At 44.4% G+C, this 16,139-nt stretch overlaps 1 protein-coding gene across 9 annotated transcripts in view; it reads right to left on the minus strand.

Annotated features, from left to right (window-relative positions):
* ANAPC7 (anaphase promoting complex subunit 7) overlaps positions 1–16,139 on the minus strand; it is a 66,117-nt gene that overhangs the window by 30,641 nt on the left and 19,337 nt on the right. For 5 of the 9 annotated variants that reach the window (XR_011561167.1, XR_011561166.1, XM_019977726.2 and 2 more), the window contains one exon: positions 1–15,642. This exon is cut by the window's left edge. Coding sequence is in view for 3 of the 9 variants with exons in the window: in XM_019977726.2 (XP_019833285.2) it covers positions 15,453–15,642 (190 nt within the window). In the remaining 6 variants the exon portion in view is untranslated. The remainder of the gene's footprint in view (positions 15,643–16,139) is intronic. The other 4 variants (XR_011561170.1, XR_011561169.1, XR_011561168.1 and 1 more) reach the window with 4 other exon arrangements.

Below are 16,139 nucleotides of genomic sequence, written 5' to 3' on the forward strand. Positions count from 1 at the left end.
CTAGGGAGCCCTATGTGGGGCTCAGACCCCTTCCTCCTTGGGAGAAATATCTCTGTGACTGTCCTCCCATATATGGTTCTGTAAGTCTTGAGTATACTGCATCTCAACCCTTCCTACCTGTCTCATGGTTCCTTTTTATCTTTAATTGTAGATCTTTTCTGCTATTCTTGGGGTCATTCCCAGCAATAGCTGCTATGTAAACAGTTGTAGTTTTGGTGTGCCCATGAGAGGAGATGGGCTCAGGGTCTTCCTATTCCACCATCTTGGCCACTCCTCAAACTTTAAAAAAAATCCTCATAGAAGAATCAAAGAACTGTAAGATAGTCCTGAATTTCCAGGCAAAAATCTAAAAGAAAGCGAAACAGATAACAGAACACCCACCAGGAGAAAATTTTACCTGTTTCTCCTAGTGGCATCTACCTATGCAAATAAACTGAGCTGTGAAAGCAAGCAGGGATTCTGAGGGCTCACAGAAAAAGAGAAAGTCAAGTCCAGGGCCCACCAAAAGTGAGAAATCCCAAAGGACATTCAGCTGTGACCCCTGAAGAGCTGACATCTCAGGGCATAAGCACACCCTCCCCAAACTCAAAGGACTGTATGCAGCAGTGCCTTGGTGCTCAGCAGAGCCGAAACCACATGTACACCCCTGAGAGAGTAAACACTCACTCTTGCGGCTCCGCGGCCCAGACTCTGTCCTGGCAGTGATCTATGAAACCTCAATGCGTTTAGTCACAGGCAGTAATCCTAAGCACCAAGCAGAAATAAATGTAAATCCTATCCTGTGGAAGGCACCTTCATTTTATGCCTTAGATAACTGCACAATTATTTTTCAAAGCAGCACACAGTAGAAAGCAACCAAGTACATAATAAAACAAGGTACCATGAGAGCCTGGAGAAATGCACATTACAGATCCATCTAGACTTCACATATGGGAAGTATTAGATACGAAACAGCCACATTTACTTTGCTTAAAGAAAAATAGACGAAAATCTGCAGGACACAGGAAATTATTAAAAGTGAACACAGCAGGGCTCCCCTGGAGGTCCAGTGGTTAAGAATCCACCTTGCAATTCAGGGGACATTGGTTTGATCCCTGATTGGGGAAGATCCCACATGCCACGTGGCAACTAACCCTGAGCACAACCACTGAGCCTTTGCTCTGGAGCCCAAGAGCTGCCACTACTAAAACCCACGTGCTGTTACTACTGAAGGCCAAAGAAAGTCATTGTCCATGCTCAGCAACAAGAGAAACCACTGCAATGACAAGCCTGAGCGCCCCAACTACAGAACAGCCCCTGCTCTCCACAACCAGAGAAACCCTCTGGGCAGCAGCGAAGACCCAGTGCAGCAAAAAATAAATAAATACTTAAACATTTTTTAAAAAAGAGAGAAGCTCAAACTAAATTTTTAAAAAGGTGTACATAGCAGAGGAAAATTACATGGAACCCTAGAAATGAAAAGTACAATCACCAAAATTAAAAACTTAATGGATGGACATGGTATCAGGGTGGACACTGCAAAATAACAAAGTGGAAGATAGATGAGAAAAAAATACCCAGAGTGCAGCAGACAAAGGGGAAAAAAAGCTAGAAAATATAGAAGAAAGGTTAAAATACCTGGAAAACAGACAGAGAAAGGTGACAAAGTGAATGCACATTTTACCATAGTCTCAGAAGAAGAGCCTATGAGAGGCATTTGAAGACAGAATGGCTGAGGATTTTCTAGAACTGGTAATCCATAGATGAGAGAATCCCAACAAATTCCCAAAAGGGTAAATAACAAAACAGCCAGTTCAATACAGTTAAATACTGAATTGTAGAGAACCAAAGACAGAGAAAATCCCAATGGTGGGGTGGGGGACGGGAGCTCGGGGAAAGGCACTGCCTTTACGGAGTGAGAGCACACTGCTGACTTCTCAACAGTTAGTGGAGGCCAGAAAACAGCGAGATGACAGCCACGTGTGCTGAAATCACTGGCAGCCTAGATCTAAACCTGAAGAAAAGATACAGTAATTAAAGAATCAAACTCAAATAAAGATATTTTCTGACAGAGTTCTTCACCAGCAGACTCACACTAAGTGAAACTCTAGATGGGGGCAGGGGTAAGCAGCGCAGGCCTCTGTCACCCAGGGGCATGGCAAAGTCACTGGCTAGCTCCAGAGGTAGATACTTGCTATTTCCTAAACACTAAATGACAGATAGCTGTAGACAGAAGTGAAGCGAAAAGCAAATGAGAAAAGGAAAGATACACCCATTTGAATGCAGAATTCCAAAGAATAGCAAGGAGAGATAAGAAAGCCTTCCTCAGGGATCATTGCAAAGAAATAGAGGAAAACAACAGAATGGGAAAGACTAGAGATCTCTTCAAGAAAATTAGAGATACCAAGGGAACATTTCATGCAAAGAATGGGCTCAATAAAGGACACAAATGGTATGGACCTAACAGAACCAGAAGATATTAAGAGGTGGCAAGAATATACAGAACTGTACAAAAAAGATCTTCACGACCCAGATAATCAAGAAGGTGTGATCATTCACACTCGCCTAGAGCCAGACATCCTGGAATGTGAAGTCAGGTGGGCCTTAGGAAGCATCACTATGAATAAAGCTAGTGGAGGTGATGGAATTCCAGTGGAGCTATTTGAAACCTTAAAAAATGATGCTGTGAAAGTGCTCCACTCAATATGCCAGCAAATTTGAAAAACTCACCAGTGGCCACAGGACTGGAAAAGATTAGTTTTCATTCCAATCCCAAAGAAAGGCAATGTCAAAGAATGCTCAAACTACCGCACAATTGCACTCATCTCACACGCTAGTAAAGTAATGCTCAAAATTCTCCAAGCCAGGCTTCAGCAATACGTGAACCATGAACTTCCAGATGTTCAAGCTGGTTTTAGAAAAGGCAGAGGAACCAGAGATCAAATTGCCAACATCCACTGGATCATGGAAAAAGCAAGAGTTCCAGAAAAACATCTATTTCTGCTTTATTGACTATGCCAAAGCTTTTGACTGTGTGGATCACAATAAACTGTGGAAAACTCTTCAAGAGATGGGGATACCAGACCACCTGACCTGCTTCTTGAGAAACCTGTATGCAGGTCAGGAAGCAACAGTTAGAACTGGACATGGAACAACAGACTGGTTCCAAATAGGAAAAGGAGTACGTCAAGGCTGTATATTGTCACCCTGCTTATTTAACTTCTATGCAGAGTACATCATGAGAAACGCTGGGCTGGAAGAAGCACAAGCTGGAATCAAGATTGCAGGGAGAAATATCAATAACCTCAGACATGCAGATGACACCACCCTTATGGCAGAAAGTGAAGAACTAAAGAGCCTCTTGATGAAAGTGAAAGAGGAGAGTGAAAAAGTTGGCTTAAAGCTCAACATTCAGAAAACTAAGATCATGGCATCCGGTCCCACCACTTCATGGCAAATAGATGGGGAAACAATGGAAACAGTGGCTGACTTTATTTTTCTGGGCTCCAAAATCACTGCGGATGGTGATTGCAGCCATGAAATTAAAAGACGCTTGCTCCTTGGAAAGAAAGTTATGACCAACCTGGATAGCATATTCAAAAGCAGAGACATTACTTTGCCAACAAAGGTCCATCTAGTCAAGGCTATGGTTTTTCCAGTGGTCGTGTATGGATGTGAGAGTTGGACTGTGAAGAAAGCTGAGCACCTAAGAATTGAGGCTTTTGAACTATGGTGTTGGAGAAGACTCTTGAGAGTCCCTTGGATCTCCTAAAGGAGATCAGTCCTGGGTGTTCATTGGAAGGACTGATGTTGAAGCTGAAACTCCAATACTTTGGCCACCTGATGCAGCGAGCTGACTCATTTGAAAACACCCTGATGCTGGGCAAGATTGAGGGCAGGAGGAGCAGGGGACGACAGAGGATGAGATGGTTGGATGGCATCATGGACACAATGGACGTGAGTTTGGGTGGACTCTGGGAGTTGGTGATGGACAGGGAGGCCTGGTGTGCTGCAGTTTATGGGGTTGCAAAGAGTCAGACACGAATGAGTGACTGAACTGAACTGAACTGACAGAAATAGAGGTAAGACTAACCAAAATCAGTAGAAATTATAAAATATGTTTTTAAGTCTGGAAACTAATCAGAAATCTTTTAATTCAGGACTAAGAATACAAAAAGTTTAATATTTATATGTCTGATATTTATACATTTGACCTATTAAGAAAGATCCCACTGAATATGCAAAGTTTACTTTTTAAAATATACTCTACTGATGTATCATCCAAGTACAAAAAGAGGGGCAGTAGTGTATATACAAACTCAGGCAATTTAAAATTATTTCTGAAAAAGTACACGAAGAACTAGTAATTATGATTGCTTCTGAGAAGGGAATTAGAAGAAAGAAGACGGGGAAGTTTCACCTCACACCCTTTTGAAAATTATGAATCTAACTTAATAGATATATCAGACTATCTAATATTAACAATTTAATGGAATGGATACACGTATATGTATGGAGGAGTCCCTTCACTGTTCACCTGAAAGTATCACAAGATTTTTAGTTGGCTATACCACAATAGAAAATGTTTTTGGTGTCAAAAAAATAAAAATTAAATTAAAAAATTTTCATGGAAGTACAAAGAACTAAGAATAGCCAGAATACTGCTAAGAATAAGATCAGGAGGTCATGCTCTTCCAAATATCAATACTTTATATAAAGCTGCAGTAAAATTAAGACAGTGAGGTATAGGCGCTCGGATAGAAAAACTGACCAATGGTATGGAAAAGAGATCTTAAAAACAGAGGTGCTCCTCTATGAACATCTGATCTGCAACCCAGCTGGCATTATAGATCAGTGGGAAAACAAGTAACGTTTAAATAATATGTGGTTATCCACATTTAAACATAAATTTTCAAAAATCAATAAACCTGGATCTCTATCTTGCACTGTATATACTGGTGAATCTATCTTTGACCTTGTGATGAGGAAAGATTTCATAAGAATTAGGAAATATAGCCACAGAGAGTTCCCTGGCAGCCTCTTGGTTGGGACCCTGGACTTCCACTGCCACGGCCCAGGTGCAATCCCTGGTCAGGGAACTGAGATCTGGCAACCTGCAGGCTGTGACTGAGAAAAAAACAACAACAGACACATAAAAAGGAAGAAAATACAACCTTGAAGAAAGAAACAGTGGTAAATTCAAGTACATTAAAATTAAGAACCTCTGTTAATCAAAACATACTATTAAAGAGAATGACAAAGCAAGTCACAAACTGGAAGAAGATGCAAATGCAACTAATATTCTGAATTATATCCAGAATATTTTTCAAAAAGAAATTCTGTGAAAAATATAAACAATGCAATAGAAAAATAGGTCAAAAAAACTTTCAAAGAAGAGGAAGCACAAATAATTCCTAAATATATGAAATGATGGTCAACCTTGTTACAGAAACTTGTGAGAATTCCCTGGTGGTCCAACAGCTAAGAATCTGCTTGCCAATACAAGGGATATGGATTCTATCCTTAGTTTGGGAACTAAGATCCCACATGCCCACAGGGCAACTAAGCCTGAGTACCGTAACTACTGAGCCAGCGCTCTAGAGCCCATGCTGTACAATAAGAGAAGCCACCACAACAGGAAGACCGAGCACCTCAACAAGAGCACAGTCCTGCTCGCTGCAACTAGAAAAAACCCGAGTGCAGCAATGAAGGCCCAGCACAGCCAAAAATAAACATATTAAAAAAAAAAACAAAACAGAAACTTTTAAGTTAAAATCACATCATCCTACTTCCAGGAGAAAATTATGGTTTGACAATATCAAATGTCAGTGAGGAATTGGGACAGAGGGCTGCAGGTGTGCTCATGAATTTGAACAACTTCTTGGAAAACACTTTTCCACCATATCTGGTAAAAGTGAACATGCACATACCCTACATACCTCAATTCTATCTCTAAGTGTAACTCTATACAACTCTGTGCTTTTATTCTCAGAATTACACATGAAAATATAACGAAGCAGCACTGCTTGAAAAAAACTAGAAATAACCAAAATGGCAGAATCCATCATTGGCAGAATTAATTCGGGAGTGGTAGATGCACACAGTGGGATATTATATAGCAATGAGAGTGAGCATAGCATCCTACACAATGGACTTCCCAGGTGGCTCAGTGCTAAAGAAACTGCCTCAGTCCCTGGGGCTGGGAAGATCCTCTGGAATACGAAATGGCAACCCATTCCAGTATTCTTGCCTGGAAAATCCCACAGACAGAGGAGCCTGGCAGGCTACAGCCCAGGGGTCATGAAGTCAGACACAACTGAACGCACAGAGCACATCCTGTACTCTGTGTCATGTACGGATGTGAGAGCTGGACCATAAGGAAGGCTGAGTGCTGAAGAACTGATGCTTTTGAATTGTGGTGCTGGAGAAGACTCTTGAGAGTCCCCTGGACTGCAAGGAAATCAAACCAGTCAATCCTAAAGAAGTCAAGCCTGAATATTCATTGGAAGGACTGATTCTGAACCTGAAGCTACAATACTTGAGAGCCGACTCATTGGAAAAAACCTCAATGCTGGGAAAGACTGAACGCAAAAGAAGAGGGCAGCAGAGGATAAGATGGTTAGAAAGCATCACTGACTCAATGGATAAGAATTTGAGCAAACTCTGGCAGCTAGTGAAGGACAGGGAAGCCTGGCATGCTGCAGTTACGGAGTTGCAAAGAACTGGACATGACTTAGCAACCGCGCAACCAAAAAAAAAAAGCTAAGATTTTTAGAAGGGAAAACTGTGCAGGGTATATGGGAATTCTCTGTACTACCTACTCAATTTCTATACAAATCTAAAACTGTTCTAAAAAAAAGTCTATTAATTAAAATATGAATTTATAGGAGTATTAATATGAATCAACTTAAAAAATGTTAAGTAAATGTATCATGGTAAAATATTAAAACATGACTTTAAGTTCAAGAGTAACAAATAAATGTTATTTAGGATAAAAACTTGATAAAACTGAAAATAAAAACAATAGAAAACCAGTATTACAGGTGAGAAAAATGAGCTTTTTGTTCAAGGTTCACAGAAAGTATAGTACAAAAACAAGATATGCAATAGTGGTTACCTCTGGCAGGGCCAGCGGGGAGAAGAGGGCAGGAGGAGGGAGAGAATGGGGATGTGATCAGGTTTGAGCACAAGGGGTCTTCTGAGACTGTTCTTATCCTGGTTAAAGTATATATGTATGTTTCTACATCTTTTCCTCTATATGTATGCTATATTTAAAATTTTTTTATTTTAAATTTTTTATGCTTATTTAAAAAAAGAAAGGAAATTTTTACCTGGCCCTGGGCAGGCTCTAGCCCTAGTGCCCTGGCACAATTTTGTTCTTCTTCATGGGAAGCTGCTCTCCAAGATCTGTTTAGGGGTCTTCACACAGCCTTGTCCTCTGAGGTGGCTCACCCGGCCTCCCCTAAGCTGACAGAAGCTGCCTGCCTGATTAGCACACAGCTGGCTAGAGTAGCTCCAGACAGAGGTCATCTCTGTCCCTTCCTGTCAAACAGCATCAAGCTAAGCTAAGCAGCAGCATGGGCTGGGGAGTAGTGGGGACCTGTGGGCGCTTTGGGGATCAGCTTGTTTTAGTCCATCAAGGACAGGGCTTCAGTCTGGGTACCACCCAGGCTGAAGGACAGAGGCCTCTCTCAGGAAAGGTTCCTGCTTGCTACCATTCCTTCTCAATTCCTGGACAGAATCTTCACTGTCCCTGGGGATTGACAAGGGAGATAGGCCAGTGAGGAGAGTGGACTGAAGTCGTAAGTGGATGATGATCTAAAAATTAATTTCCCCAGAGCCACAGATCTACATAGGACTAGACCTGGCACTGAGAGGAGCTCAGGACAAATCTGTTGATCTTGCACCAAAGGGGCACAGACTGTGAGCCAGAAGGCAATGGCTCATGTCCACAGGGATGCTGACCCCAAAAGGACCAAAATTTAGCCCTGGGAGTCCAGTCTTCTCCCACAAGACCCACTCCAAGACTCCAATGCTAACAGCCCTACCACAAAACCCCACACACCAGACAATCCAGAGAGGGGTCCTGACCCCTGAGAGATTAAGGGCCACATAGCTATTGACCTGAGCCTTCTTCCTGGTGGCAGGGAGACATCCTCCCTTTGAGAGGCTCAGGCTTCCTACTAGGGAGAGTGGAATTCCTCCAAGGAGGCAATGATAGGATGGAGGCTCAGAGAGGACACAAGTAGCCAGCAATCACCATCACTCACTCACTCACTCACTCACTCACACATACACACAAATAAGCCTTCCAGCAATCACCATCACACACACACACACACACACACACACACACAATAAGCCTTCCAGCAATCACCATCACACACACACACACACACACAATAAGCCTTCCAGCAATCACCATCACGCACACACACAATAAGCCTTCCAGCAATCAGCATCACACACACACACAAACACACACACAATAAGCCTTCCAGCAATCACCATCACACACACACACACAATAAGCCTTCCAGCAATCACCATCACACACACACACACACACACAATAAGCCTTCCAGCAATCACCATCACGCACACACACAATAAGCCTTCCAGCAATCAGCATCACACACACACACAAACACACACACAATAAGCCTTCCAGCAATCACCATCACACACACACACACAATAAGCCTTCCAGCAATCACCATCACACACACACACACACACACATACACAATAAGCCTTGTCAAGCAGCCTCCCTCAGTCCTAGAGTAGAGATACGACCTCAGTCCAGGAAACACCCCCCAACCCAGAGCCAGCAACGGCTGTCTTATGGGGGAAGGGGTCCCAATCCAAAGGCCTCAGCAGACCTCACCAGTGTCCCCCATAAGCTCCCACTCCAGCAAAGCGAAGTGAGATGGGAGTTTCAGAGACTGGGAAGTTCCTGGTTCACCCCTAACTTGCAGCCCATGGATGGACTCCTGAGGCAGACAGGGGCAGCTGGGGCACACCAACCCGAGACAGGGAGGCTGCAGGGCTGGCCTGAGCTTACAGATTCACTTCACAGAAAGAGGTCCAGCTAGTTAGCCTCCCCAAAAGTTCAAAAAAAGGTCATTGTATCCTTTCGCGCTGAAATCCCCCTCCTGGGAATTTACCCAAAGAAGGAAAAAGTTGTGAGCACAGAGGAGGTCACCAGTGTTGTTTACATAAAGAGACAGGCACTGGAAGATTTAAGTGGCAGTGAGAGCTGTATTGTGATGGCACTGTCCCTGCCAGTTTGGCAGCTCTTAAATCCAGTAAGCCTGGATGGACAGCAAGAAGCGCTTAGAGCCAATTTTCTCCTAACAGCTACAGAGATCACAGTCAAAAACACACAAAAACTCTAGGGTGAGAAATTCTGGACAGATGAAGACTGTTTGCTCATCTATGAAATGTGGCCAATTTAGTGATGATGCCTCACAAGTGTGAGGCTAAGATGTGATAACACAAGAACAGACAGGGCTTGCCTCATACCTCAGGTCAGACTAGTGCTCAAGAAACAGCAAATCAAAATGATACAGCTTTTATCACCCCCAAGACCAGTAAAAAAAAAAAAAAAAAAATCACTTGATGACACCAACAAGTGTTGGTGAGGGTTCAGGAAATAAGCACTCCCTGTGGTAGGTAACAGCCCTACCACAAAACCCCACAAACCAGACAATCCAGAGAGGGGTCCTGACACCTGAGAGATTAAGGGCCACATAGCCATTGACCTGAGCCTTCTTCCTGGTGGCAGGGAGACATCCTCCCTTTGAGAGGCTCAGGCTTCCTACTAGGGACAGTGGAATTCCTCCGAGGAGGCAATGAAAGGATGGAGGCTCAGAGAGGACACAAGTAGCTAGCAATCACCATCCCCAACACACACACACACACACACACAATAAGCCTTGTCAAGCAGCCTCCCTCAGTCCTAAAGTACAGATACGACCTCAGTCCAGGAAACACCCCCCAACCCAGAGCCAGCAACAGCTGTCTCATGGGGGAAGGGATCCCAATCCAAAGGCCTCAGCAGACTTCACCAGAGTCCCCCATAAGGGGGAAAATCTATTGTTGGAGTGCAATCTGACAGCATCTATGAAAGCCTTAAATGCACATACTCTGAGACCAGAAATTTCACTACAAGGACTTGGCCTCTGCAAGTCTTTGGCATATTACGTCAAGACATGTTCAAATCCCTTATGATTATACAGTGGAAGTGACGAATAGATTCAAGGGATTAGATCTGGTAGACAGAGTGCCTGAAGAACTATGGATGGAGGTTCATAGTACTGTACAGGAGGTGGTGACCAAAACCACCCCCAAGAAAAGGAAATGCAAGAGAGAAAGGGAAAGATATACCCAACTGAATGCAGAGTTTCAGAGAACAGCAAGCAAAGATAAGAAAGCCTTCTTAAGTGCAAAGAAATAAAGGAAATGCAAAGAAACAGAGGAAAACATTAGGAGAAAGACCAGAGATCTCAAGAAAATTGGAGATACCAAGGGAACATTTCATGCAAAGATGGGCACAATAAAGGACAGAAACAGCAGAAAAGATTAGGGTGACAAGAATATACAGAACTACACAAAGAAGGTCTTAATGACCTGGATAACCATGATGGTGTGGTCACTCACCTAGAGACAGACACCCTGGAATGTGAAGTCAAGTGGTCCTTAGGAAGTATCACCACAAACAAAGCTAATAGAGATGATGGCTGAATTCTGGCTGAGCTATTTCAAATCCTAAAAGATGCTGCTGCTGAAGTGCTGCACTCAATGTGCAGCAAATTTAGAAAACTCAGCAGTGGCTACAGGACTGAAAAAGGTCAGCTTTCATTCCAGTCCCAAATAAAGGCAAAACCAAAGAATGTTCAAACTCCTGCACAATTGCACTCATGACAGTGCGGACTGTAATAATTACATACAAAGCTGGAACCAGGTGTCTACAAACCACAGAAGGGCTACAGAAGTGGTTCAGGAACAGAATGGGATTCTTGGAACTGTTAAGACAAGGAAGAGCAGAGTGATAATGCTGGCAATTTCTGTGTTTACAGCATGACCAGTTGAACTTCCATATACGTATCATTAGGTAAAAGCACAGAACTATTTTTCTTTTTAGAACTATTTTTCTAAGTGTAGTACTGGAAAATTATTTTGTGGAGATATCGGGATTCAGTAGAGACTGGGAAGTAGATGTATTTTTAATTTTATACCTCTCTCTCTGAAGTTTTAACCAAGTGTATATTTATGTAACACATAATACAAACACGTGTTAATAGGGTTATCTGAATGGCAGAATTATAGGCCATTTCTTTAAGATATATGTATTTTTTAAACCAGTTTTAAGTAGTTTGTTATGCAACCATCATCCATCTTGAGTTTTCTCCACATTCCAAACTCACACTCATTAAACTCCCCATTCAATGTTTTCCTCTAGGCCCTGGTAAGCATCACTCCGTCTCGATTAATCTGATTCTTCTAGGATCTCAAAGAAGCAGAATCATTCTACCATCCTTTAGCAGCCAGCTTATTTCACTTAGAATAATGTCCTTAAGGTTTATCCATGTTTTACCATGTGGCAGGACTTCCTTCCTTTTTAACATTAAGTAACAAAATATACTAGGTTTTGTTATTCTATTCATATAACAATGGACACTTGGGTTATTTTCATTGTGAATAATGTTGCTATGAATGTGTGTATGCAATTGAGACGCTGCATCAATTCTTTTGGGTATACACCAGGAGAAATGGAATTGCTGGCTCATATAAGTAAATGGTTTTTTTTTTTTAATTTTTGAAACAGTCAGACTGTTTTCCATAGCATCTGTATTATATTCCTACCAGCAATGCATGAGGGTATGTGGTTATTTTTAAACTGTTTTCTTCTAATGGCTGCTAAGGAGACTGACGTTATCTTCTGGCTTTTCTTGGTGTTGCTGGTACCCTGTAGTTTGTGAAATAAGTAACATGTTCTGTGATGGCAACTGATATCCTGCACACACCCAGGCCCCAAAGGTGTAGGCAGGGCAGGTCAGAACTTCTAGACAATAGAAGCCTGCCCTCTGTAGCCCATGACTGGCACCCCCTTCCACTACCCTAGGGCAGGGAGGCTCCTGGGGGAAATGGAAAACCTTAGTAAGGCACTTACCTCAATAGGCCCTCCCAGTGCCAGGGATTCCTGGCAGGCCTGGTTGTGGCTGCTGTCCCCAGAGGCAGAGGTGAGGTTCTTCTTGAGTCAGGCTTCACCGCCTGTTGTCGGCAGAGATAATGCAGTCACTATGCGGCAGGCAGTGCCCACAGCTTCTGGGTCAGCAAGCAGGCCTAGGCATGGGCTCCAGAGACCTGGTTATGGGAGATGCCCCCACCCACAAGCAACTACACGGTGAGGCCCCCCAGGGGCCCTCTAAAGTCGGGCCTGTAGCTTCTGGGGCCCTCAAACTCCCTTCTCCCAGGTTTCTCAGTATTTGGACAGGAACACCTGTATCAGAATAGTAAACTGGGATGAGATTGAAGATGCAGACTCTTCGGTCCAGGTCCCAGACTTGGATTAAGGTTTGGTGTTGAGCCCATAAATCTGAATAAGAGACACATAATCAAGTTCCAGAATTACAGATTCAGGCAAAAGCTGGCCTCATTCTCTGAGGAAGAGTTCAGAGCCAGGTGTGTGGCCTCTAATAAGGCTGGCAAGGAGAGCACCTGACACAGTCCTATATGGACCACATCCCCGACTCCTGGCACACGGCATGAGTTCACAAGTGAAGAGTGATGGCCCAAGCCCAGGGGTACGGAACACCCTTCCTTAGGACCCTGCCTCCCTGCTCAGCAGGACCTCCAGGAGAGAAGAGCAAGGTTTCAGGGTGAGTCCACCAATCCCCAGTTCCCCAGAAAAGAACTGGCATTCTAGAATTTCCATTACCCTGGTGATCACGATGATGTTCATAATGGGGACAATGCTGAACTCCTCACAGGATTATTCAGTCCTCAGTCCAGGGGTAGATAAGGCAGCCCAGAGTGTGTGGGCTAACAACCTGGCTCCTAACCCACAGCACTGACAGGTGAGTTGAAATGAGGTGAGACTAAGAACCCAGCCCAGCCTGCTCCACACACATGCATCAAACAATCTGGAAGGAGTCAGGAGGAACACCACGCATCAGGTTAAAACATCCCCATGTCGGCTGTGTGGAGATCCTGACAGCAGCAGGAGACTGCAGGCACATGGAAGGCCATCCCTTAGCAGGCTGCTTGGTCTCCCGCAGGTGGCTCAGTGAGATGGTCAGAGCTGAGCGGCCTGATTCCGCCCCTGCTTCCTGGGGCTCCTCATTCTCGTAAGGTTTTTTGTTTAGGAGAACAAGTAACAGTGGCAGAGAGCGCTTCATGCCAAGTGAAACTCTTCCCATTCTCTGAAGTGGATCAAGGGTGTTTTCAACCCTACGTCAGGTGCTCTAAAGGTACGGTACTGTCACCCCAACACTGTGTGATGGATATATTGGAGCTGCAGGCGCGAAGGGCCTGAGGGATCCAGCGCAGGGTATTGCTGGGGTGGAGGGGCCTGGGGTGGACAGGCCAGACTAGTCCAGGGGCCTCCAGCAGAGATGAAAGGGGAGGAACTTCGTGAAGCTGCTGACTGAAGGCAATGTACAGGCCTGGGTTCCAAGGCACATTCTGATCCTGAGAGAATCTCAGGGTTCACGGTGATGAGCCTGACATGCAGAAACAAGATCAGGAGGGTAGGGCTGGGCTTCCTCCCCAGAAGAGGTTTCACCTTTTCTCTCAAAGCACTGACTGATCATGGCTGCTCATGGTAAGCTGAGGAAGGACATGAGCCTGCAGTTTCTTTTCTGGGCCGCACATTCACCTGGTGTGACTCCAACTGCCTGCTGGACTCTTTAAAAACTGCTCTGTCAAATGATGCTACTCAAGCTTTTGTTCTCATACTGATACTTTAACAGTAACTTTTTGCCCACTTTAGATTGCAGTAACCAAATGTTCTGAGCTCCTAAACTATTGTACCCTGCTGCTGCTACTGCTGCTAAGTCGCTTCAGTCGTGTCCAACTCTGTGCGACCCCATAGACGGCAGCCCACCAGGCTCCCCCGTCCCTGGGATTCTCCAGGCAAGAACACTGGAGTGGGTTGCCATTTCCTTCTCCAATGCAGGAAGTGAAAAGTGAAAGGGAAGTCGGTCAGTCGTGTCCAACTCTTCGAGACCCTGTGGACTGCAGCCCACCAGGCTCCTCCATCCATGGGATTTTCCAGGCAAGAGTGCTGGAGTGGGGTGCCATTGCCTTCTCTGATTGTACCCTAGACATGTACAATAGTTCTGTTTAAGACAGAACTTCCCATTTATGTCAAATTAATACTCTGTACTACCTTTGACTAATTTTAATGAGAATTTGAGATTAGCTGCACCACCCCTTACTACCTTGACCTCTAAAAGCATCACATTTTAAAACGAGGAGAGGGTGGGTGAAGTCTCCCAACACACGAGCCCAGGAATGAGACCCCTGCTGATCCCACAAAAGAATGTTGAAATCGGACATCGACCTCAGCACCCGACAGAGACTGGCAAAATCAATCTAAAATCCAGCCAGACTCTTCCCAGGAATTTACCAGTTGAAAATGCAAATAGATGAACCAACTCAGTATATCTGAGGTTCCCATTCCTTCTGGCTCCCAACACTCTGGGAAGAAAGGGAGTCTATTTATGGCAAATAATTCTACGTCTGAATCAATGCACTGTAAACAAGACACCAAAAAAAATCTATAAAGGGCTCCCATTCTGATCAACCCAACACCATTACTGTACAAAAAACAGTTTTATTAATTACCCCAACTGCGCTTCTGTTCATGCTCTCGGTCACACTTGTTTCTCAGACTCAGCCCAGGCTCATAGGCAAGTTACCAGGTTAGCAAATCGGAAAACTGTTCTGCAAAACAGCAACTGTCAGCTTAAGGCATTACTAACATTGCAGAAGGAAGCAAGGTTACTAGGGAAGTTGGGACAACTCAGGATGATGATTTCTGGGACAGGAAACCCTCTCTGAAAGGGCCAGCCCATGCTGCCGCCGGGAGATGACTCTTGCTCTGGACGACAGGTCGCCCCTTTAAACCCATCCACAGTATCACAGACAAAACACTGTCTAGTCCTCGAGCTTTCAGATTCTGAAACAAAAAGCACTCTGTCCCAGAAGCCCCAACACGTCCATGGGCCTCTCAGAGCACTCACTTGGGCCTCCCTGGCAGGAGCAGGGGAGGATGCAGGGTTGGTCAGGCTCGGTTTTTAAAAATGAAGTCACTACTAGAAATATGGAGTAAGGGGCAGGGACCCCTGCTGCAATCACATGCTGAATCATTGTCCTCCCAGAGAGCAGGCTCCTACAGGTTCCTTCAGTCCACGGAAGTGCTCAGAGCAGGGCAGGCCAGTGTGGCCTCGGAGCTGCTGCCTGCCTCACTGCATGCCGAACCACTGCTCCTGGTCAGCCCACTGGGCCGCCTCACTGTCGCTGCCCTCCAGGTCCCCTTCTTCCCCACTCCCTTCCATGTCGTCCACATCCTCCTCCTGAGTGGCATCCGTGGGACTCTCCTCCTTCTCCATCTTCTGCATCCCCTCTAGAGACTTCTGGTCATTGGGGTCCAAACTAGGGGACAACAAAACAGAGGAGAGGCCTGAATCTCTGCCTTGCTTCTTGCTGGCTGATGTGTCATCTCCCTGGTACGGCAGTGAAATGACCACCCAGTCACAGAGAATCTGCTAATGCCTGGCCTCTCCAAACAACTCCAGTTCCATAGGCAGGATTGAGGGAGTCCACCACTAGAAGTGAAAAAGGCGTCTTGTCCTAAGTTTTAGAATTCTCAATTTGAATTTTCTCCGTATATAGTTCTTAAATTTTTTCACACCTAAAACCCCTAGCATTCTGCCAGAGGAAGATACTAGATAAATGAAAAAGCAGCAAGCAATCATTAGCAGAAAAATTCAAATATAATTTAAGAGTATGGGATTTCTAAGTTACAAGGTTACAAAAAATACTTATTTTTCTGTGCGTTAGAATTGTTCCATGTTCTTACAATACAATTAAGCATATCAGCATTTCAGAAGGCAACCAAAACCATCATGCTTACCATGAATCAGATTTGT

This window comes from Bos indicus, chromosome 17, assembly GCF_029378745.1.
Source record: "Bos indicus isolate NIAB-ARS_2022 breed Sahiwal x Tharparkar chromosome 17, NIAB-ARS_B.indTharparkar_mat_pri_1.0, whole genome shotgun sequence".
NCBI lineage: Eukaryota > Metazoa > Chordata > Mammalia > Artiodactyla > Bovidae > Bos > Bos indicus.